General features: G+C 32.6%; 1 protein-coding gene across 4 annotated transcripts in view; it reads right to left on the bottom strand.

Annotated features, from left to right (window-relative positions):
* The window catches only part of SLC38A6 (solute carrier family 38, member 6), a 96,686-nt gene that overhangs the window by 49,108 nt on the left and 22,567 nt on the right, over positions 1-25,011 (bottom strand). For all 4 annotated transcript variants that reach the window (XM_011961943.1, XM_011961944.1, XM_011961947.1 and 1 more), the window contains exons 4-7: positions 21,539-21,591; positions 17,909-17,948; positions 6,832-6,910; positions 203-285 (exon numbers count right to left, since the gene is read on the bottom strand). In XM_011961943.1, coding sequence (XP_011817333.1) covers positions 203-285; positions 6,832-6,910; positions 17,909-17,948; positions 21,539-21,591 — 255 coding nt within the window. The remainder of the gene's footprint in view (positions 1-202; positions 286-6,831; positions 6,911-17,908; positions 17,949-21,538; positions 21,592-25,011) is intronic.

Here is a 25,011-nt window from a genome sequence, read left to right as displayed (position 1 = left end):
CAAACCAAGTAATAGGTTAACTAGGCAGGGCTGAAGGCTGAACAACCTAAAATAAGGCCAAGTTTAAAATTATTCACAACCACCATGCTTCTGCCAAAAATGTGGTACTGTGAAATTTGAAAGCCCCTTAATATTTCTCTCTCTTTCCCTCCCTCCCTTCTTTCCTTTCTCTAAACAAATAATGTGCTCTATAAAGACTTACCTATTTTGGGAAGAAGTGCAAGAGGGAACACGATGCCAACACATACGATTATTAGCAGTGTTTGTCCATCAAGATACCAATATCTATTAAAAAAAAAGTTCACTTTAGGCACGGGACTCCACTGTTTGTTCTGACACACACACATAGACATGCACACACACAGAGTTATAACCATTACTACCAGCCATTAGGAAAAGCCCACCTCCTTTCATTAAAATGTTCTTGTGGGATCCCATTATTCTTATTAATGAATTTACATTTAGAAATGCATAAAAACAAAGAGATGTCATTTCCAACTACCAAATAAATAAATATTTAAAAATAATAGTCAACATTAGTGAGGAGTGATGAGGTGTGCAAAAAGCTGGTGAAAATTGCAAATTATATAAATTATCTTTCTGGAAAGCAATTTGGCAAGAGATATAAAGAATTTTCAAATAATTATATACTTGAAAACACTTTTATAAAAGACTACTAAAAATAATAAGAACAAAGACTTTTTGTAAATTTTTATTTTACTTTATTTTACTTTAAGTTCGGGGGTACATGTGCAGAATGTGCAGGTTACGTAGGTATACATGTGCCATGGTGGTCTGTGGCACCTATCAACCTGTCATCTAGGTTTTAAGCCCTGCATGCATTAGGTATGTGTCCTAATGCTCCCCCTCCCCTTGCCCCCCACCCACTGACAGGCCCCAGTCTGTGATGTTCCCCTCTCTGTGTTCATGTGTTCTCATTGTTCAACTCTCACTTACGAGTGAGAACATGCGGTGTTTGGTTTTCTGTTCCTGAAGAACAAAGACTTTTATAAAAAGATGTTTACTGAAAACATTTAAAATAATAAAAATTGAAAACAAACCTTCAAGACCATGATAATTTTGAAATAAAATATACTGAATATTCAGTAAACATCATATGTGTGTGTATACAGCATGATAATTTTGAGGAAAAACATAGATGCATTAAAAATGGAAAGAAACTAAAATGTATTGATAGCCATTATCTCTGGGTGGTAAAATAGTAGGTCATTTTTCTTCTTTATAGTTTTCTATATACATTTTTCCAAATTTCAGGAAAGGGCATTAATTACCAATTGTAAAATATTAAAATTTTCATATAAAGGCATTAGAATACAGAATGAGAAAAAGGTAAGTTAACATGATTTTGTATTTGTTCATTGAAAAAAACAAAACTGGATGTACATATAAAGCCAGAAGGATATACTTAAAATACCAAAAAGTAGACATTTTTATGTGATAGCAATATGAGCAATTTTTATTTTCTCCTTGTTTGCATATATGTGGTTTCAATTTTTCAATGTGAGATACATATGTAGACATTTTTAAAAGTTAAAGTTAATTAATTCCCCAAGACCTCAATAGATTTGTATGTAAAGGAGAAACAATTCATGAAAGAAATACAACTAGTAAATACACATGAAGAAAATCCAATCATTGATGCTAATTAAAGAAATAATGAGACTGTTGCAATTAATCTAGCAAAATTAGTAAACAAAAATATTCAAGGATGTGGCACAACTGGACTTCATACATTGCTAGTGATCTTGCCAGTTAGTACTATCTCTTGGAAAAACAATGATTATATGTAGCAAGAGCAATAAAAATGTAGGGGCAGTCTACTCTAAGAAAATAAAATAGAGAAAATTCTATGTACATGAAGCTGTTGAGTACATTATTATAATATTGAGAAGCTGGAGGAAAACTCTATATATACCCAACATCTGAAAATATTTAGAACAGCATACTCAATGAAATGTTATGTGGCTTTAAGAAAAAACACAATGAATAAAATGAAAAATGATGATGATATAAATATAATTATTAACTATATTTTTGAAAGCTTTTGGGAAAAATTCAAAAGAATTAAAAGGACAGTGACTAGGTTAGAGATGTTATGCATGATTTTTATTTGCTTTTTTTTCTAAATTTTCTTTATCGTAGCTGTCAGATTTTTACACTGAAGTGTATACACATATATACACATGTACAATAGTAACAAAGTAAAACTTATGCAAAAATGGGAGCTTGGGGCATTAAAGACCAATAGAGACTTTTTCAAATTGTTTGGCAGATAATCTCAAAATTCCCACTTTGCAATAATGCAAAGAATTCTCTATCAGATAGCCAGTCTCCCACTGCCATGTTAAATTAAGCAAAGGTCTTCTTCTATATGGATTTCAACCAGTGGCTTCTAACATGAACTTAATTGTTACTGCTGGGTGCTGACAACTTCCTCTTTAACAGAACAAGAGAAGGAGCAGCAGCAGAAACAGCACCATGACGACACTTTTCCCTTCTCCACCCTAATTTGTGTCATTAGGAAATACATATGCCAGAAACTATAACCTATGCATAAGTATTTACAGATTTAGTGGGCCTGAAGCTTTGCTCTCTCCATTTGCATATGCCCCTCAATTCCTGGTATGCAGGAAGTACTAAAAGAGTACACATATTAATAATACAAAAATGATACTCAACATGTTTATCTTCTAGTCACTCTTGAGTAAGAATCAAAACAGAAATTTCAAAAGATCTTTCATTGAGGAACACCTGGCAACCAAATTTCTGAAGCTGGCAAAAGGCCCAGGGCTCTATGTTTGAAATGTCGTCTTTCATTCTGGGACCCAATATTAGACCCAGACAGTTGCAGTGCCAGGAGGAAAAATGCCCGAAGGAATACCAAAGTAGATTCCATCTGTTAGTTTTGCTGTCCCTTGTAGATAACAATACTGCATTATACCCTTGAAAATCTGTTGAGAGTGCAAATTTCATGTGAAGTATTCTTACCATAATAAAATAAAACAAAAAATTATGATAAGCCAAAAAAAAAAAAAAAAGATCATGAAGCTGAAGTCGTACAAAAGGGAGCATTTAATCCCCAGGACCAGGACTCTTTTTTCCTGTGTAAGAATAAAGGAACACTTTTTGAAATTCTGAACACCACTTACTTTATACTATTTCAGATCACAATTCATTTAATGTCCATAAAAGTCATATAACTGACCAAAGCACTGAACTGTGGGACTGAAGATAACTTTACCTCCTCCCAGCAGTAACTCAGAACCACAGTTATGGAATGTTAGAGCTGGAAGAGCCCTTAGAGATCATCTGGCTCAACAACTTCATTTTATATGTCTGTAAAATCAGCAAAAGGAAAATGATGATCTTAGTCACAGTAGCAATGGAAATACTTTCAGATACTACCTCGTTTATTTCAAGATCATGCTTTGCATTCTCCTTTTCATAGGATTGAACTTTAAATTCTTAATATAAAAATAATTTTACTGTAAAATACAATTTCTCTATCCTTGGCTTGGCTACTGGTTATTGTTAATCATTTCTTATCCTTAATAATTTATCTTAATAAAGTCAATTGTAAATACAGTGCTTTTCTTTACCATTCATTAACAATAAAGGCAACACAGTAAAGCACAGTAAAATTAGTTTAGATTTCATGAGTGTGTCACAGACAAATGAATTGTGTTTCTCAATGGATATTTTCCAAAGAACAGAAATTATTAAACGTACAAAATAAAACTGCCGCCTGAGAAAAACAAACTAGTAAAAAGAAATCTCAAAAAGTACATATTATATACATTTCTTTTGTAAATAAGCATTTTAGAAGAATGTACTAACTTTAATTTTTTTCCTAAGGGGGGAATAAAGAATGATCTAACAGAACTCCTGTTTTCCTACTGTGATCTAAATATACATTCTCTTTAAGCCAAAAGAATTAGAGTAAAAACCTTTATACTTCCTAGAGAACTTGTTTGATCTGTGGATTTAATCCTGTATGATAAAAATGTTCCAAGTATGAAATATAGACTATAAATCCTTAGCTGTACTGTAAATGCTTTGGCATGCAGATGTATTTTTCCATATTTTAATGAAAACCAGATTTATTTATAAGTTGCTTTAATTTCATTCTCGAAAGGAATGGAATAAGAGTATCACATGTTCTGAATTAGGATCTTACTCACATCCAATACCAATTATGTAACTAAAATGCAAGACAACTTAATTGTGTCAATCATATTCCCCTGACAAGATCATTAAATGTTAACAGAGAGCTTCCAACTTTAACAGTCATAGATTTTAAAAATGTAAGTTATTCTATGAAATATATAGATATATCATGAAAGTTCAGTATAAATATTATAGCTTCTGACATCTATTAGATTATTATGAACACAGTTTCATTTTGATATCTTTATAAAGATTTATATTTCAGAGGTACACCAAGCTTGCAGATAACCCAGAAAATTAGCACACCTGAAAGATCTTAATTAAAATTTATTATAAATCAAACCCTAAAATAAAAGTTTATCAATATGTTGATCTCATAGAATACTGCCATGTAAGTCTATCTAGAAAAAAACTGTCTTTTATAGATAGTAAAGTCAATTATCATAATATTTGTTTCTTAATTATTTTCTAGCATTAAGCTTTCAAGTCTAATGATTTATCTGCGTTCAAGTAAGTTAATATAATTAGCCAAAATAAATGAATATATATTACATTTAAAACAAGATAAGGTTGTTAAAAAGACATACAATTTTAAAACATAACAGAGATTATGTAGTATATGATTTTAAAAATCTATTTCTAACATATAAAAATAACATTTTAATCAATTTTCTATTAATATGAGTGAGATGGAAGTTCATTTTAATTTTTATTTTAAAAAAACAAACAAAAAATCAATGCAACAATGTAAATCATTTGCCAATTATTTAAAATGAAGCTACAGTAAAAATATCACTTTTAGAGAAAGAAGACCTAAATTTCAATACCAGTTCTGCCACATACTACTTTAATTACTTCTAAAATATAACATATATTTATAATCCCTCCTCTTTCCACCGACATGTGACAATAAAAGAATACAAATAGGAGCCACCAAATTCAGGACCAAGAAAAAAGAAAACACATGTGACAACTGTTGGAATTAACACAGTTATATTAATTCAAACGTGTCCCATTTGACTCTGAGCTTCCCGGCAGTCAGGGCAAAAAGGGAAACACCACCTTTAATATAGTAATTATTAGAATTTCTTAATTCTCCACATTTATACTGTGCTGTAAGTTTCTGTACACACATGCTTGTTTATACACATGCTATTAGCATGCGTATATATATCTTACTTGATCATCCCAGCAACTTTAAGAAGGCAATATTGGTACCCCCATTATATCACATAAAAAAACCTAAGGCTCCAAGTAACTTATATAGTCAAAAGAAGTTAAATTAAGTTCCTGAGATTATTGAATATGAAATGGATAGAGCACACATCTCCTTACTCTTAGTCTAGTCCTCTTTATTCTACCTCATATTGCCTTGATTTCTTAACCCTAAAATATAAATTTCTCACATAGAATTTGAGTAATAGAAGGTGTCCTCAATGTTTTCCACAGCAAATACAAAAATGAATTTTACATAGCTATTTCTAACAGGAATTGTTTATCAACCTAAGCATAAAATCAAAATGTAACTAGATAAAACTGTAGATAAAATAAGGTAGTTGTATCAGATGTGATAATGAATGTGGAAACCTCATTAATTGTAAAGTATCATAAAAATGAACAATATCTTCTGATGAAGAAAAATCATTTAGGACTTCTATTTGTCTTTTTTCAACTACATTTTCTTGATGGTTTCTATTCAGATCTAAAGTATACCACACTTTTCTTACAAATATGTATTTGCAGTTATCTAAGTAGAATTCTTTAATGGAAGCTGAATTGTAAAAGCTAAAAACTAATTTTTGAAACCTTTCCTTGCATTCCAGAACAAGTTCAATTATTGAAGCAGAACAACCCAATATTCAAATCTAAAAGTCTGACAGGTTTTGTATTGTGGCTTGAAACTTAACTATGTGAAATAACTTGATGGCAATTAAAATGATTTATCTTGTCTTTTCAAGTTCATTTTTCTAAAATTTTCTTGTTCTACACAGTGAAAAGAAAGGCACAATTAATTTTGTTTTTTCCCTATAAAGAGGCAAGTCAAATATAAGATGCATTTTTTTAAATAAAGAAAGATAAAAGAGATATGACATGGTTTAGTATTATTTATACTATTGTTCAAAAACAGGAAATGAAACAATTAAGTCCTTGCAAATAATTTTTTTTTTGCCATGGTATATAATAGGAATTTCAAACAGGTATAACTGTAACTGCCACATTTTTTATCACTATGATTTGCTGAGAAGTGACAGCAATATCACTCACTCCCCTCCTTTGTTTAAGACCTGTACTGTCAGTATATTCAACCTTCCCCCATCCCCAACCCCAGTCTTGCGTATCCCCAGAAATTTATCCTTTACTCCTCCTTAAGAGCATCTCAATCTCAGACCTGTCTTAGCCTATCTCACACCCCCAAAGAATGCAAGGGTTATATCTAGTGCTTCATATGGTTCACAGAACAGTGCTTTCATATGGGTAATCAATAAACATTGGCTGAGTAGTTTCTATTCTATTACTGCTACATTTCTGCCTAATTTGTAAGTGTCTTGAGGGCAAGGACTACATTTATTTTACTTGCCACTACAGCTTAATAAATATTTACTGAATTAATAAATGGACACAATGTAAAATGCTTTTTCTTACCTACTATAGTCTCCAGTCAAAAATTCTGCAATAGCAGCAGGAAACTCTGTTTTAATAATTAAAAGATAAGATGACATAGCTGCAAAAGAACAAAAAGTGTTCCTATTAGAATTCCATGATTTTTAACCATTTAAAGAATAATCCATCTAGGAACACAGATGTCCATTAGAGCTATGACAACATATGAAAGATTAACTTATAACACATTATACCAAAGAGATACACACACACACACACACACACACACACACACACACACGAATAAAGATAAGTAACTGTAGAGAAGAATAATTAAGTACATTAAGTATCTTTTGTTTACATTCCAAGTCCAAAGCAAACTAGGTAAGAGAAAGGGTCTTGATTTCAGGCTACTTTTAAATGAAATTTTGTACAAAGTTTTACAAAAACTCTCTTATATGTTATCACCCCTTTTAAGGCATTTAAGGTTAGTTTAGCAACAACTGACATAGACACAGAAGTTTAATAGGTATGACTAGTAACTGGATTATTTGTTCCTTCTTACTAGAGAAAGATGCCTCCCCACAACAGAGAAGTCTCATTCCCTCTGTCCCTTTCTTTGCCTCTCTACTACCCACCCCTGCATTATGAACACATAATTATAGGATAAAAATAATACATAATCAATTACATTTAAAATCAGTCTCTAAAAAGAGAGAAAGTTCAATAGAAATCATTAAGTATTTTAAAAAGACAAAAGTTCCAACTTTTATTCCATTTTATTAACAGGGTTCATCTATATTATACAATCATAACCTTAAGCCAGCATTATTTCTCACATTTAATCTAACAGAGTCTGAGAAATAACTAGCTTTTGTAGCACTTTAATAATGATCCTAATTCTGACGTAGCTATAAAAAAAATCTATAAAAATACTAGGAAAAGTTTTAATATGGTTACAGAATACAGAACTCATTCATATGTAAATACTTGAGTTTGAGCTTAAATACTTAAATATATAGAAACTCAGATGATTTGCAGTCAGAAGTTCAATTTAACAGAGTAAGAGTCTCTTTCCCCACAGAGATTATGTTTGTGTGTGTTGGGAGCGGGGGGCAAAAAGAAAATGCCCATGAAGAATAGAGTGTTTGGGAGGCCAAGGCAGGTGGATCATGAGGTCAGGCGTTCAAGACCAGCCTGGCCAACATGGTGAAACCCTGTCTCTACTAAAAATACAAAAATTAGCCAGGCGTGGTGGCACGCGCCTGTAGTCCCAGCTAACTTGGGAGGATAAGGCAGGAGAATTGCTTGAAACTGGAAGGCAGAGGTTGCAGTGAGCCAAGACTGCGCCACTGCATTCCAGTCTGGGTGAAAGAGCAAAATTCCATCTCCAAAAAAAAAAAAAAAAAGAATAAAGAGTATACTTTGTGTGCACATTAATTTTATTACTTATTTATATTTCAGGAAACATTTCACTTTCTCCTTACAAAACTTACAAAAACTAAGAACAAAAATGAATGCCAAGTTTCAGTGGCAAAAATCTGGGGAAAAATTGATTAAAAGGCTCAAATAGTTTAAGAAGAATGTATATTTCTCAATCAACATTATTTGAAAGGAGCTGAATTTCATGATTATAATGATATGTGACCATTTAACTTGAGAAAAAAAGGATACATGCTAGTTTGTGTGTAAATTTGTATGTAGACAGATAATACTACAAACATACACACACTCTCAATTTTTTTTAGTAAAACAACATGTATTTATGGCAAAGTAAAATTTAGAACAGTTAAATAATCACTCCTTTGTGATGAAAATATACATATACATATTTCTTCAGTTTACAATGATTTCTTTTTCCCTAGCAGAAGTATAGCTATGTCTCAGTGAGTTGACTAAAACCCACTGAGACATTTCTGCAAAATCTTTTAGTTATGGGGTATTACAACTGATTGTATGTGAAAATGTGTTCTGTATTGTTCATATTATCATAAGGAAAAATGCTATCAATTTGGCACAGAACAGAAGGAAGGTTTAGATTAACTTTCTCCATTCAAGGATTTGGAGTTTTTATAATATTTTACCGATTCCAAAGAACTCTACACATACAGTGCAAAGATAAAAATTGTGAATTGACTTTTCTGAAACTGGCCCAGACTTACTCAAATATATCTTGTGAGAGAGACAGAGAGAACAGAAAAAAAGACAAAATACCTTGAAAACAAGGAAAGTTGACTTCCTATAAAATGTAATTTATTATCTGCCCATCTTTCTTTCTTGCTTGGATTAACCCAACACCACATGCATTTCTGAAGTTTCAGACATTCATCTCTTTCAGTAATTTTCTATTATTTCTTTTGGACCTTTAGCTGTAGAAAGCTTCAGTGAATATGAGATCCTATTTCTTCCTAATATAATATCTGTCATTCTTTCCAGAATTTCTATTAGCCTCTGGCTAATCATTTGATCACTTTTATCCTCTGTTGTACCATTAACTCTTTCATTTTCAAATGGGAGTACTATTTCATTAGATTCTAGTCTGAAGAATCATGTATATCTTAAGAAATATGAACTCACCAAACATATGTTTCTCTCTCAAAGAAGACCTCACATACAAGATACAAATATAATAAAACATACAAAACATTGCTTCTTTTCTAGAAAATGTTAGTATATATTTTAAGAGCTACACAACCACAGAGCTTACTCTGTGGAAAACCCACACAGATTAAGCCAGTAAAACAAAGACCACTACCATTCTACTCACTATGAAAATTATTTTTTTCTTAATCACAAGTAAACTTTCATGTAAGAACTAGCACTTTAACACATTATATTATATATAATACAGAGAAGAAACAAAAAGATTACTAAATACAATTAAGTTAGGAAATACATCTTAATTAAATTCACACAAAAGAACATCAGCTCAATAAAATGAACTGGAAAAGTTTTAAAGATATACTATTGATAGGAATGCTCATATTGCTTTTGTTTTTAACTAAAAGGTTTATTAGATCAAATAGCTGGCTGCCACACTTTTTGTCTCATGTCTTTTATAAATGGCATAAGAAAGTGTTTAAGCACATATCTTTCAGATCAGTCATAAGGAAAAATTTGTAAATGATTTTGGGTGACATCGACACATAGTATAGATTCCTAAAACAAGACACACCATGTTCTACTCTCAATTAATAGCCACAACTGGGTCATCCACAAGAGCCATGCATATAGTTAAGTGACCCCAAACCACCAAAGCCAAAATCAGTGACAGAAGATATACCTTGATGTCAGGTATTCAGCCATTATAAATCACTTAGTTTTACCATATTAACTAAACAGGTATTCTTTTCTACTTAATTTTAAACGTAACTAATAGAACTCATTTAACAGAAACTTCTCTGGAAAAAAATAAAACATCTGTCAACTTAAAACACAGAAGTTGAAAGCATTTTTTTAAAAAAAACACGGAGAAGTAACATTAATATTAAAAAAGGACTAAAATGGGGTAAAATCTGATTAGGTAATAGCAAGTTGCAAGGTGTTAATATCTGTTGATCTAACCAGAAGTTGAAAGCATTTTTTAAAAAAAACATGGAGAAGCAACAGTAATATTAAAAAATGACTAAAATGGGGTAAAATCTGATTAGGTAATGGCAAGTTGCAAGGTGTTAATATCATAAAGAGAAATACATGAATTGGGCCCAGGAGGTTGAGAGGAGAGATATTAGAAACAGAGAAACAGGAAAGGAACTCTGGGCAGAGATCCACAAGAACAGCGAACATCTTTGTTTTTCAGATGTCTACTGTATGCTTGGTAGTATTCTACACAAGTTATTTCCTCATTTAATCTTTATACAAACCTGTGAGGTACATATTACTTATTTCACAGAATATAAGGAGGTACAAAGAAGTAACTTGCCCAAGCTAGTGATGGTGGAAACAGCCAGTCTGGGTTGAGAAACTTGTTCTATTAACTAGTGTGCCATGAGAAAGTGCAGGAGCAAAGTGAAAAAGTAAACAAAACAAAGACAAATAAGGAAAGTCTACCAGAAGGACCATTCTTCAGAATTATTTTTCTTTTTTAAATCAGTATTTAAACAAACTACTTCTGAATGCTGATATTAACAGTTAATTTCAAAGGAAATGAATCTCTAACACAGAGAACATTAGTCAGAAGCTTTAGTAATACTTAGAATTTTCATTTCATCTTGAGATATATTTTCAATGCATTTCATTTTTCAGTATTGTAGCTGCTTTGGTGAAGTGATTAGTTCAAAATTCATGGAGTTTCATGATGAGATTCTATTGCATCTACTGCTATGACTCTACTGTATTTATGGCTGTGATTGTAGTTCTGAAGAGAAAGTTTCCTATTCTCACATATTTGAAATATTAACACTCCATTGAAATCTAAAAAATAAAAATCAGTCTCTGTGTTTCCAAATACTGTATTCTTAGGGATTATTTTTCCCAGCATTCTGAAAATGCTTCCCAAGTTGTCGATATTAAGCACACAAACTTAAAAAAAACAAACCAACCCTTAATTGGAGTTTGGGCCTAAGACATCATTACAGTTTATGAAGATAAGTATCTTTTTTGTTAAACACATAAAATATATGTATGAGGACAGAATTACTTGCAGCTATTTTTAAAAGAGAATTAGGTTTTCAGCACTTGGGGGAAATTCAGTAATTCTTAAAGGATTACTCAGCCCTAAACAAACGGATGTAGTATGGGAAAAAAATAAGTTTGCCTTTCTGTCTCAGAGAGATTCAATTTTATTTCAAACATGTTTTTAGTCATGGATACTAACTGGTTTATTCTATTCAATGTGTCTTATTAATCTGGTGGTCCCACAAAATATCTAAATGCCACTGAAGTTCTATCTGCACTCAAATAGAACAGAACATATGCATAAATGAAAATCAAAACATATGGGGGAAATGCTTCCCCATGACCCTAGGAAAAAAGGTATATCTTTGTCTTATCATTTTCAAGATCTTAAATTTGAATAAAAAAATACCAAAATATCTACTGCTCTGAAAATTTTATAATTTTCAATATAAATTACTAAGAAAAATATTTTTTCAAACCTTAAAAAAAGATACATTACCAGCAAATGTTATCAAATGAAGTGCTGGTGAAAAAGACTCCCCAAATTTCCTGTACCTCTCCTATTCTAAGGCAGTGCTTTCAGAATAGAATTCTAGACACTGTCTCAAGAAAGCTGCAGTTTCACTACAGATAAACTGACCAGCAGATGGCGATGTATCTGCACGCCCTATCCTAGTTTCCCAAGAGACAATACAAACTAGTTCATCTGAAACACTTAGTACTTTTCTACCCTACCAAAAAGTAAATAAATAAAATGCATGAATGAATATACAGGAAGAAAGTAAATCCAAGTAGTTTCTAGCATCTAACATTGTGAATTTTTCAAATACTGAGAATTTGAGATTTTTATAATTCTCAACTGAAAATGATCTTATTTATACCTTTATCTTTATAAGATTTTGAAATGGGGTTACACGAGTCCATAGATTACCAAACTGAGGTGTTAATAAAGGCTGCAAGAGTAAGGTGTGTGGATTCTGTGCCAGACTGAAACATCTGGGTCATTCTAGCAATTTCAGGAGGTTTTCAGTAAGACTACTAACGTTTATGGTTTTCCTTTCACAATACGTAGTAATGATTACATCTTTAATCTCCTTTAAAGAACTGGGGCTTTGAAGAACTAAGGAAAGCATATGCTATTCATAGTGACCCTTCGTATTTATAAGAGCAAAATAAGAATATAACATCCTCCCTAGGAGCTACTCATCTTTCTACTTTTTGAATTGGGCAAGTAAGACTTTTTCTGGCTTCACTAAGATGATGATTGGGATGTAGTGTTTGATTTCTAGTGATATTCTAGCCTGCTGAATGGTTTACTTCAGGAGTTCAAATGAATGTGAAACCAACTACTTACCTTAGTTTTTAGGAAAAGAATCACATAATACAACACTGTTACAGGAACTATGTGAAAACTACGTTATACTTATTTTCTACTACAGTTCTTAATCCTTTATCCTTAGTTGTTAGACCACCAAATTCAAACTTTCTAAGCCAGAATTGTCCCACCTATAACAGCATTAAATATTAAAACTTCCAGACACCTCTTTTCTCACCTTGGGTCCCAGTAGTAGTGGCTCTCAGCAAATGCTACTCCAGCACCTGAGGAAATGGGCTACAGAGCGTTACCTCTGGCTCTAGCCGATTTTGAGCCTCTTATTCATTAGTATTGGGAGGATATCAAGAATTGCTTTTAAGTAGTAATTTACTTTATGGTTCTCAAATTTCCAAAGCCAAGGATTTCTATAACCTTGGAATAAGAGTGTTAAATTTAGTGTGTTGCATTTTTTGCATTATAAAATTTAGAGATTTTAATTGAAGACAGTAGATTTTTTTCAATCAATTTGTTAGACTACACTAGTGCCTTCTGACTAATACTTGGTGCCTGATTAATCTCGGGGGAAAAAAAAGATTTTCTGTTAAGTTCTAACAGTAGACGCTTTCCTAAAAACTATATGCTTACTTACGTATACTGTGGGTTTCTCTTCCTGGTCAATCAACTCTCTTTTTGCTCTTGAAGAAGTACTAAGCCAGGTCACTAGCTTTTCCCTCTCTCTCTTCTTATTCCTTTCTTTCTTCCTATAATAAATGTTATTTACTAAATGTGTACTATGTGCTAAGTACTAGGGATGTAAATAAATGAGCACATTAATTTGATTTATGGAATATGGAAATGTGGGAAATAAACTAGGTCTTTGGTGAAAGACACATGAAACAAATATTGATCAAGGACAATTCGTGGTCATTTTGCTTTTAAAGGCCTTCCATTTCCATTGTTTTCATGGATTCACCACAAGAATTGTATCTCATGAAAATTGAGAAGTATTTAAATGTTACAAAGAATAAGAGAGTTAAGAAACATTAAGATATTATTTACTTAATCTGAAGATAGTATTTTACATATACATATATATATATACTTTTTTTTTTTTTTTTTTGAGACAGTCTCGCTCTGTTGCCCAGGATGGAGTTCAGTGGCGAGATCTTGGCTCACTGTAACCTCCGTCTCCTGGGTTTAAATGATTCTCCTGCCTTAGCCATCTGAGTAGCTGGGACTTACAGGCACGCAACCCTGCGCCTGGCTAATTTTTTGTATTTTCAGTAGAGACTGGGTTTCACCATGCTGCCCAGGCTGGTCTCAAACTCCTGAGCTCAGGCAATCCTCCCACTTTGGCCTCCCAAAGTGCTAGGCTTACAGGCGTGAGCCTCCACACCCAGCCTATTTTGATATATTTTTAACTTATTTTACATAAATGAGATCTAACTCTCCCCAATATTTTGAACTTTTAAATTTTTATATAATTCTAAACTAGAAGTCATTCTATGGTCTTTCAAGTTTCTTTTTTTATCGTTTACATAGTATATTCAATTATCTCTTTGAGGCAAAATCTTAGGCTTTTAAGCAGAACTTAAAAACTGTCTTATTCATTCAACAAATATTACTTATTGAGCTCTTCTCAGAAACTAGGTAAAGTTAGGAAAACACATAGTTCCTGTCCCCAAGGAGTTAGAAAATCTTCAACATTTAATCTTTTCACATTTTTCAAACTTTTACTATATCACAGCAGAAAGAATCAAGGCCAACCGAGCAAGGTTTGAATCCAGGCTTCATTATGGGGTAAATGTGAGCAAGCTATTTATCTCCACTGCACACTGATCTCCTCTCTATAAAATGAAGATAATATCTATATTGAAGAGTCCTTATAATTAAAGTATCTAGTAGAGTGCTAGACCTAAATAGAATCTATTACATTATTTTTCAGTCTTAATTTAAACAACCACTGCAAAAGTCAGATAATTTATACTAACAAACATTCTATTTTTTAAAAAAATGTTATCTGAACTACATTATTTGCAGACAGGCACTTAAAATGTGTAAAATTTCAATCTGATTTACACTTAATATAATCTTTTAAATATCCAATGTATTTCCAATAAAGAAAATAATCAAAATCCATTTTAAAGTAACATTAAATAAGTTATTATATGATTGACTTATTATAATAAAACAGTATATATATCCTTATTTAATATAATGACAAAGGGTATTAAATATCCTCCCAAATAAGTATGTTGTTTATTTGCAAGCACACATGGACCAGAAGTTCCACAGATTCCACAGATTCCACAGTATATATCAATCAAGAAACTACTTTCTAAGACTAGGGTTCCTAGACTTTAACATAAGAGGAGGTTCTAAAGCATAGTCCTAAGAACTGAAGTTCCCTTTTTTGTAGTGACAAAAAATGGCATCCATGAACGCTTTAGAGCAATAGTTCTTGATTTGTTAAAGATACCTAAGAAAGGGCCAAATCATCTTTTGAACCAAGTATAACCCTCTCATTGAACTTTCCTGTATTAAAATATGCTAATAACCTAAAATAATTAATGTGCCTCCCAATGTGTCAAATGTTGGGGTAAGAAGGGACCCTAAGCTCCCTGCCTCCCACTCTACCTTCCAACAATTTAACAAAGAGGGAACTGAAGCCTAGACAGTGAGAGGGAGGGATTTTCACAAGACATATGGCTACCCAATGGCAGAGACTGGAGTGGATAGAATTCAAGGTATCTGACTTCCAATCCAGTGTTCTGCTCACAAGAGCAAACTTCTAATTCTATTATAATAAAGAAATGGTTTATGTACATCTGGCTATGAAAAAAAGACAGAAAAAAACTCTGAAAATATGTATTTGGTTATTACTGACTGGGCACTTAATACACTTTTAACCAATGTGAAGAAAATTATGAGGATATCATTCTAAAAACTAAATAAGCATTGCCAGCTTTTCTAAATTTAAGAGACATTAAAAACTTCTGTGACTGCTCTAAATCACCTTCTTTTAAAAAGTTCTAAAATAAGCAAGCAAGCAAACCAACAAACTTAAGAGTTGGAAAAACTCATCATCTATCCACCACCAAATGCGAGAATCCTTTCTAGAATTCTGGCAATTGACCAACCAGTTCTGTTCGAATGTTTTCAGGGCTAAGGAGCATTTTCAAAGGGATGTAGGCCATCCTCATTATCACACAGCATCTCTGCCAAGATAACCCTTAGTTACAAGGGTACTCCAAATGAGAAAACCCAAACCAGCTTCTCTGTAGATTTCTATACTTTAGCACCAGTTCTGCCCTCTGGAACAATACTTGAATTAGTCTAGTGTCTTTTTGTGTATTTCGTGTTCAGTCTTTCAAATATTTGAAGCTAGCTGCCAGTCTAGCATTTCCCTTATCTCAATAAATATATCTAGAATATTTAAAGTACTTAGAAAGAGATCATACAAATCATTTCAGCTCTATTCTGCTCAACAAAAGTTTATCAATTCCCAAGTATTATGCCAGGTGCTGGGAGTACAAAGAGAAATGAGGCATACTTTTCAGCTAAAGGAACTTAACAATACAGTGGGGTACAGGAGCATATATAGAGAGAACCAGTAACGGCAAGTGCTGCAGTATAGCCATCTCCAATAACAGTTATAAACAAGATTAGAGAACAAGGAAGGAATCAAGGTGAAAGGGACAAAGAATACAACAGTGGGCATTGTGCCAGGGTCACAAATTTGTATCTAAATTGCTGAACTGAACAGTCTACATAAACTGTTAAACAATGGTTCAACGTAACCTAAACAAAATGTGATAGTTCTTAGAACCTATATAGACAGGATAAAGAGGGATTCAAAATATAAAAATATATACTATATTCAGAAACATTATCCATGCACAGTTAAGCAATACTTATTTGCTAAATAAATTATTCTAAAATAGATCTTAAAATTAATGACTATAATAAATTCATAAATGAAGAGACTGGTTTTCTTGACTTCTGCTGTGAAATGTGAAGTAGTGTGTGTTAGGAGAAAATTATTTGGTATGGCATGCAGGAAAACATTCTTTTTATTCATAACATTTTTTCATGAAAATTCAAAAAATTAAAACAGGATTCCAAAACAATGGCAGCACAATTCACTGATGGAATGTTAATTTTTTCCTTTACAAAAAAAAACTATTAAAGATGGAATTTGATTGAATAATACTTATATTTGTTTGAATTTGATTGAACAATACAATACAAATAAAGATGGAATTTGATTGAACAATACAAAAGTGATATACCTCAGACCTCTTGAGTATGAGAGCTGAAGTTTATTAAAACTGTCATCTTTGAATTAAACTGTTACATGTAAAAAATAAGATTAAAATGTCCTCTGACTATATAATCCTGTACGAGATCCAAAGTGCATGTCAACTTTTTCTGTGTATTTTCCTTTAAGAGCATTTATTTAGCACTCCAGTCAATGATAAAAGAAAACTAAGATATTGTTCAGCATTAAGTAACTTCTTTACAACATATACACACATGATACCCATATTTTGGATTTAAATGTTTAATACATTTACTCAGTAACTGTCTATAATTAATAGTAGTTTTATTTCTACATAGTTCTCAATATTGAGATCATTTCTAGAATTGGTTATTAATAGGAACAAGATACAGGATAAATGTGAGAATGTTTATTTATCTCAGATTTATTTATGTTTTAAACCACTTGGTCATTTTAAATTGTTGGTTACAAGAGGACATTGTTGTCCATACTTGATTGTCCACAGCCCATGAAACACTAATCCCTCTAAAGTAGTATCTGCCAATAGGGTGATTAGAACAAAAGTAGAGGGAAAATCTTTTAAAATCATCAGGAGAGCTTTTCCAGATTGTATCCTACCTTCACAATCACAGAAAGCCAATGTTTTAGAGGTGTGTTGCAGACCTAATAACACGATTGCAATCAGGATTTAGCTGGAACTGAATTTAGAAGCTACTGTCGCAAGTGCTGCTAAAAAGGATCCAAAAAAAAAAAAAAAAACAGAGTTAAGAGGCCAACATGCAGGCTTCTGAAGATACCTATGTCTACAGAAGTTCCCAGCTAGATCTGTAGTAAGACAGCAATTCAAAGGAAGGACATTATTGCCATCACATTTATGCATAAACAATGCACTTTCAATTGCTTACCTCCAATATTCTGAATTATTATGGTGCCTGCCACCACCACCTGTAAAAAAACAAAAATATTCAATAGAAAGGGAAATAATATAAAAGAATCAGTATTTTATTATAATCCAGTAACTATTACTAAAAAAGCAGATGCAGAAGTTGTAAGTGAAGAGAAACTAAAAAGAAATTTGCCAGTCATTTGAAATACATAAAATTAATAATCATCACATTAAAAAGTATTTCTTTAACAGTTCCATAGTTACTATAAAGAAGTTTTTGAAATTTTTCTTGGCAGTCATTTTTAAATAGTTATAAGTGTTAAAAGCCAGTAATCGATGATTATCAAAGTATAAAAATTAAAAGCGTGGGAGTGGTGTCTCATTCCCTTTCTTGCTGGTTTTACCACACTGCTTAAATAAGTAGAAAAAGACAGGCTGGGGCGTGCTATGCCAATGATATATTGCCTAAAAGGAAATGATGTAAGTTTTCTGATTTTATCAGCTTGGCATATACCAAGACTTTGAACATCCCAGTCCCAGAGATTAATAAAGTCTAGAGCCCAATTATTCTCAAACCCTGAAAATATAGGTAAAATGCTCCAAACTCGGTAATGTGAATTAAGCTGAGTATGAGACAATGGGAGTTGGCAAGAACTGTAGGATATTGGGGAATTCCTCCCCGCTTCAGTGGGACAGGTGCTACTCAGCTATGGCCACTTGATAACATGTGAGAACGTGGATCCGATGTAGCCAGATCTTCTGATTTTTCAAAGAAAGTCAGAAAATAAATTTTTTCATACTTTAATGATGTTTAGTTGGTAATCAGCTAAAAATAAAAAATATTTGAGCCATACAAAATGTTCCTGAGGACCACAGTCTGCAGGCTTGTTAGCTTATCATCTTTGATGAGATTCCTGGGGAACTCAAGGTAATCAGATATACTTAGAGGAAACAGTAAAACACTGTGCTTCCATTTGGGCCTTTCAATCACTCAAATCTTGATGGATCGAAACCCCAACGTATGCTCGGAGCTGACTAGCTGTCTAGCATCATTCAGTTCTACATGAATTGGGAACAGATCATCTTTCATGTCCATCTTTGTTAGGAATTCTATCAGTGGCACAGCATTTGCCTATCCTGAAAACCAACTAAGTTATTAGGACCTAGGAGACTTGAGGTTTGCAGAAGAGGTCTAATGATATGAAAATTTGGCAAAGTGTCTTGGGAGATGTGGTGATTGCCACTTGAACACTCTCCAGAAAAATCTCTGCATTTCAGTCTATGTAAAAATTAGTTCCAAAATGTCGAAGTTATTTGTGAAAAGACTATTTTGAACTTGTGTATGCTATCTTCAGTACAAATGATACCTACTGTCAGTAGTAGGTATACATGAAATTTGGTTTTATTTTCAATTAATATATTGCAAAAAACAGTAATATTAACTTATTGATTATTCTTTCATCCTTTGGTTGAATTTAAGCATTTAATATCTTGAAAGCTAGAATATCTATCTACCTACCTACCTACTTGCTTACCTAATTATGTTTTTAATGCCTAGCACAGTACATGGTACAAAGCATTTGATCAATAAATATTTGGTGAATAAATACCAATTTATAGACATTTAAATAAATCCTCCTCAAAAAGTTCAAAACATTTCAAAAAATTTCTTTGATTATCATAGTATTATCCCATATTATAACCATATAATATCTGGATAGAAGGAAATGGTTAAGTGTCAATCCAACTATGGAACTGGGGAGAAAATCTAAACAAGCAACCGAACAACAACTCCTCATTCAGAGTATGCTTTGTCTAGTGTGCCTGCCTACTATGAACTTTTTTTGGTGCAAGTATTAAAATGACAATGCAATTACTCTAGAGTTTTAGGAAAAGAAGACTCTCAGCAGTCCCTACTCTTTAAACTTTGCTGCTATACAAACAATGCAGGAAATATGAACATGAAATGACAATGATATCACTGATGCTACCTAGAATTATATTTATAGCTTATGTTATATTAATTGTGGAATTTTCTCATACAAAAATATTTTCTTCTTTGTTTAAACTAGATGGAGGAAATTGATCCCTGGCTACACCAAACATCCTAATCCTCTAGAACAGAAAAATTGCTACTAAGTGAGATTAACAAAACCTTTTACCCTCAAGTAACATACTCTGTTTTGTCTAAGTTTCAGGTTACTAAGGTCCAAGCCACGATGCTATATAGTATATGATTTAAGCATTCCTTTTCGTACTTTAAAAACAAAGTTAGGGCCGGGCATAGTGGCTCACACCTGTAATCCCAGCACTTTGGGAGGCCTAGGTGAGAGGATCGCCTGAGGTCAGGAGGTCGAGATGAGGCTGACTAACTTGGAGAAACCCGTCTCTACTAAAAATACAAAGTTAGCCAGGCGTGGTGACACATGCCTTTAATCCCAGCTACTCAGGAGGCCGAGGCAGGAGAACAGCTTGAACCCAGAAGGCGGAGCTAGTGGTGAGCTGAGATCATGCCATTTCACTCCAGCCTGGGCAACAAGAGTGAAACTCTGTCTCAAAAGCCAAAAACAAAAAACTCCACCAAAGTTAACTGGAATGTAAATACAAGTTTTCTCTCCATTGCATAGCTATATATTTCTCCTCCACACTCGCTTTCAGAAGTTAGTTTAGCCACTTACAGATAGAGTATCCTTTTAGAATAAAAATAAAATAAAAAAAGTTAAGTATGTGAAGTAATGTAAATATTAATTAGGTCAATTTAGCCATTCTACAATGTTTATATATTTCAAAATGACATGTTATCCATAACAAATATACACAATTTTTATTTGTCAATCGAAAACATAAAAACACAAACAACAGATTTACAAACAAAAGAGTTCCTGTTTGGAGCCAAAATGAATATGAATTTTACAAGTATAGTAGCTCTTCAGAAATTAAAAAACTATATACTATAGCACTAAGTAATGTTCAACTCCTGGTGGAAGACAATTATTTTTCTCTACCTATTAAACTACTGTAGTATGCCTATTGCAAGTGAGTGCTCAATAAATACTGTTGTTATTTCTCTTATTCTGAGTAAGAAAAGTAGTAGATCTAGAGTTCTAGGATGTGGTACTGGCTTTATATAATAGTTGACAAATAGGCCCCTTAATTTCTCTGGTCCTTAATTTCCTCACCTATAAATGAGAGGACAGCTAGATAATCTTTTAGCACTGTTCAATTCTTAAGTGATAGGATCTTCTGATTACTGGTTTTGTAAAGAGCCATGCTATAATTTGAATTTGATGTTGCTTTTCTTCTCTTGTCTTTATGAGGGTTTACTCATATGAGTACATAATCAAAATTAATAAAACTTAAAACAGGTTATTGCTACTCTTTTAAAGTCATTCAAGTCATTGTGCTACTTTATTAGGATGAAATATATTAAAAGATTCAAGCATTGAATTAAATGTATTGATGCATTTTTAGGAAGGACACATAGACTTCTCTTTCTCTGCCTGCTCCCATCATTCTCTCTTTTCTCACTTTAGTTTCTTTTTATTCCTCTAATGTCTTCCTTTTATATATACTTGTCTCTTTTAATTTGAAACCAAAGGAAAAATGCCACTTTGAGTTTTGGACACAATAAGGAGGAAAAAAAAATTACCTTTCCAGGTAATCCAAATGCAAAGAGTCCAAGATCTTCATAAGATGTTACAGCTGTTAAGAGAAATTACAACGTTCACTTTTACACAAAACTATTTATGTGTCAGGTCCTAAAGAGAAGAAAATTAATTCTACTACTACAAACTAATTACAGTATAATTCTTATGATCCAGGCCAATCAAGACTACACACAAAATGAGAAAATTCTCCCTAACATCCTCAAATAAAGGCAATAGTAAAAAAGATGATTGGGCTTAATTAGCAATTTATGTAGAAGTCTTTGGTAATTTTCATCAAATCTTTAATTTTCATCCCAAAATATAAACCACACAACACCTATGATTTTCAGATGTCTTTGTAGAACATGTCTTTTTACTCAGTAGTGATGGTTTTTTACTTTTTAAAAAAATCACCAAGGATTCTTTTATTATGTTTCTCTAATACATCTCATTTCTGAAAGATTCTCTCAAGCTGCACATATCAAAAATTATTTCCCCTTTTTACTAAGCAAAAGTTTCTAATCAATATAAGGTAACCAATGTCAACATGCAGATTAATGTAATTTTGGCCACCAACTTACGACCTCTATCTATCTGACATCTCTCTGTATGTATTTTAAGTTAATCTGTGTAGGCTGGTCATACCAAATTTATGATCTTAGGCATTCTGAAGATTTTAAGTTGCTTAAACACTCTCAATACTAACGTTGCATACTTCTAGCAGTTTAATCCACCTGCCTTATTTTAGCTATTGAATGGCAGACTAAATTTAAAGCAGAAGTAATCTTTTTTTTTTTTTGAAAACTTTTGAACACTTATGGTCTGTAAGAATAGGGTCCTCTTAGAATAGGTAAAGCTTAGCACATTTCATGGTTTTCTAACAACTACCTAAGCTGGATTAATTCAAATGGAACAATTACTCAAGAACATCCCCGCTTCTCACTATACAGTACTTGCATACCACATTGTCCAAATGTTTCATTGGTAATGGTTTCTAAAAACTGGATACGTAAATAAAGTTAAAGTATAAATGTATGATACTTTCAGAGATGTTCACTTCTCCAGGTGCCTAGAATGCTGAAAATGTGTTCACAAAAAATAATACTCTTATCCCATAATTATCAGGGCATATATTTTATTTTTTCATCATAAAAGAGTATTCCATTTTCATGTCACATGTTTAATAAATGTGGTCACAGAAAAGATGAAAATTAAATGGCTCATGAAATAACCAAACTGTGTCTTTAGATCATATAGCTTTATGTTTTAACTAGTGGTGCTACTATTTGTATAATCCTATAGTTCGAAAAGTGCTTACACTAAAGAGAATAGCAGATACTAAGGCTTGGTATAGCAATACACATCTTTTATTGAGTTAAAGATTTGACTCATCATTTCTCAAAGCCAGTTCCAATAAACCTTCTCAAGATATATATGGGGTTTCTTTCAATCGCCACTGTATATTTAAAGCAGAAGTAATCTTTTTTTTTTGAAAACTTTTGAACACTTATGAAAACTTATAAACAAAAAAACTCCTTGGCACTTTCATAATCAAAGACCTCTATATACGTAAAAATAAGCATTTTTTAAAAGCCAAATATAGTCTTTACCTATTATTACCACAAAGTTAGAAAGAAATCAGTGGAATGCTTAAAAAATAAGGAGACTTACTAATTAAGAACACAAATTTTAACTTTATTATCAGAGTTGATCAAAGAATTTGGAAACTTCATGAATGATACAGCTCTTTTCTACAATGTATTTACATACTGCTAAACAATGCACATGGGCAATTTAGCTTTTAATTTGAGATATACAATTTGATTTAAGAGTAGAAAACTTTATGCTTTAATAACAAAAGACTAATAATTTTACAGGGGTGGATTTTAGACATATTTTATTTTATTTTATTTTATTTTATTTTATTTTTTTGAGACGGAGTCTCGCTGTGTCGCCCAGGCTGGAGTGCAGTGGCCTGATCTCGGCTCACAGCAAGCTCCGCCTCCCGGGTTTACGCCATTCTCCTGCCTCAGCCTCCCGAGTAGCTGGGATTACAGGCTTGAGCCACCGCGCCCGGCCTAGACATATTTTAAAACATAAAATTAAGTTACAAAAGTAAGAACTGGAATTTTTTCTTCCTATGTGAAATGCCAACACTTTTTTAAAATCACATATTCTAAAGTAAAAGCTATCTCAAATTAATAATTATTTTAATCAACAAATCTTTAATATTCTTAAGCTTAACTGATAATGTTATACATGGGTACCATTCCTTATATTTAACATCCCAAAGCCTTGGTATATATATTAAACCTGGAAATTATGTACATACTATCTTCAATTTGGCATTGAGAAGGTAATCTGGTTCCATATTATTTATATGAACCAAGTCTCCAGAGCAGGTCTGATATGTCACTCTGAGGTATGAGATTAAAGAAATATCAGAGTTCATTTTCAGCATCCGTTTTATATTACAGTTAAATATGTACATTCTTATTTTTTTGAGACAGGGTCTTGCTCTGTAACCCAAGCTGGAGTGCACTGGCACAATCATAGCTCACTGCAGCCTTAAACTCCTGGGCCTAAGCAATCCTCCTGCTTCAGTCCCTGGAGTTGCTGGCACCACAGGCACATGCAAATACACCAAGCGCAGGCTAACTTTTCATTTCTTACTTTTTGTATAGGCAGGGTTTCACTATGTTGCTCAGGCTGATCTCAAACTCCTGGACTCAAGCCATCCTCCTACCTCGGCCTCACAAAGTGCTGGGATTTACTGGTGTGAGCCACTGCATCTGGTCCATTCTTTCTTAAGAAAGCTTTTCTTCCAAAAATTTAGAGCAAGGAGGCTTTTCAGTGTTACATATGGGGATATATCAAACACCTGCTTTTCAAATGACCTATTTTGCATCAGTTTCTCTGTCAGTAAGCAAGCCATCCAGGTAATTAACCCATCAAAAAGGCTAACCGGAGAGTTTTATTTTTATGCAACAAAATGAAGTATAGATAGTATATTTACTAAACGTAGTAAGCAAATACCTTTACTGTGAACCAAAACCATAACATTGAAAGATTCCAAAAAGAATTGGTATTTCAATTACCTAAAATTTAAAACATTAAACATTTATTTTAATTAAAAAAATTAAAACACAACACTTACTGTTCAAGAAAACGTAATCAGACTAACAGCTTAATGAAGACAGCTTGAACTGCAACTCTGACGGTAATGGTATACATTTTAGTAATCTCAAACTTGCTCTCTGGGTCTATTATTTTTTAGTTTTATAAAAATATCTGTAAATGCAGCAAACTTACAAATTGAGAAGAAAAAACCATTAGGCTCTTAAATGGAGACTGAGTACAATGGTCAAATCCTAATTCTAGCTTTCCGGTCAGCATATCTAACTAGTCATTCAGTTCTGTCACTGCCATCAGACTTCTTTTATGTTGCAAAAATTAGAAGCACTTTTCCATGCCT

This window comes from Colobus angolensis, unplaced genomic scaffold (genome assembly GCF_000951035.1).
Source record: "Colobus angolensis palliatus isolate OR3802 unplaced genomic scaffold, Cang.pa_1.0 Scaffold57, whole genome shotgun sequence".
NCBI lineage: Eukaryota > Metazoa > Chordata > Mammalia > Primates > Cercopithecidae > Colobus > Colobus angolensis.
Note: the sequence above shows the minus strand (reverse complement) of the source record. Positions and strands in the feature narration are given on the sequence as shown.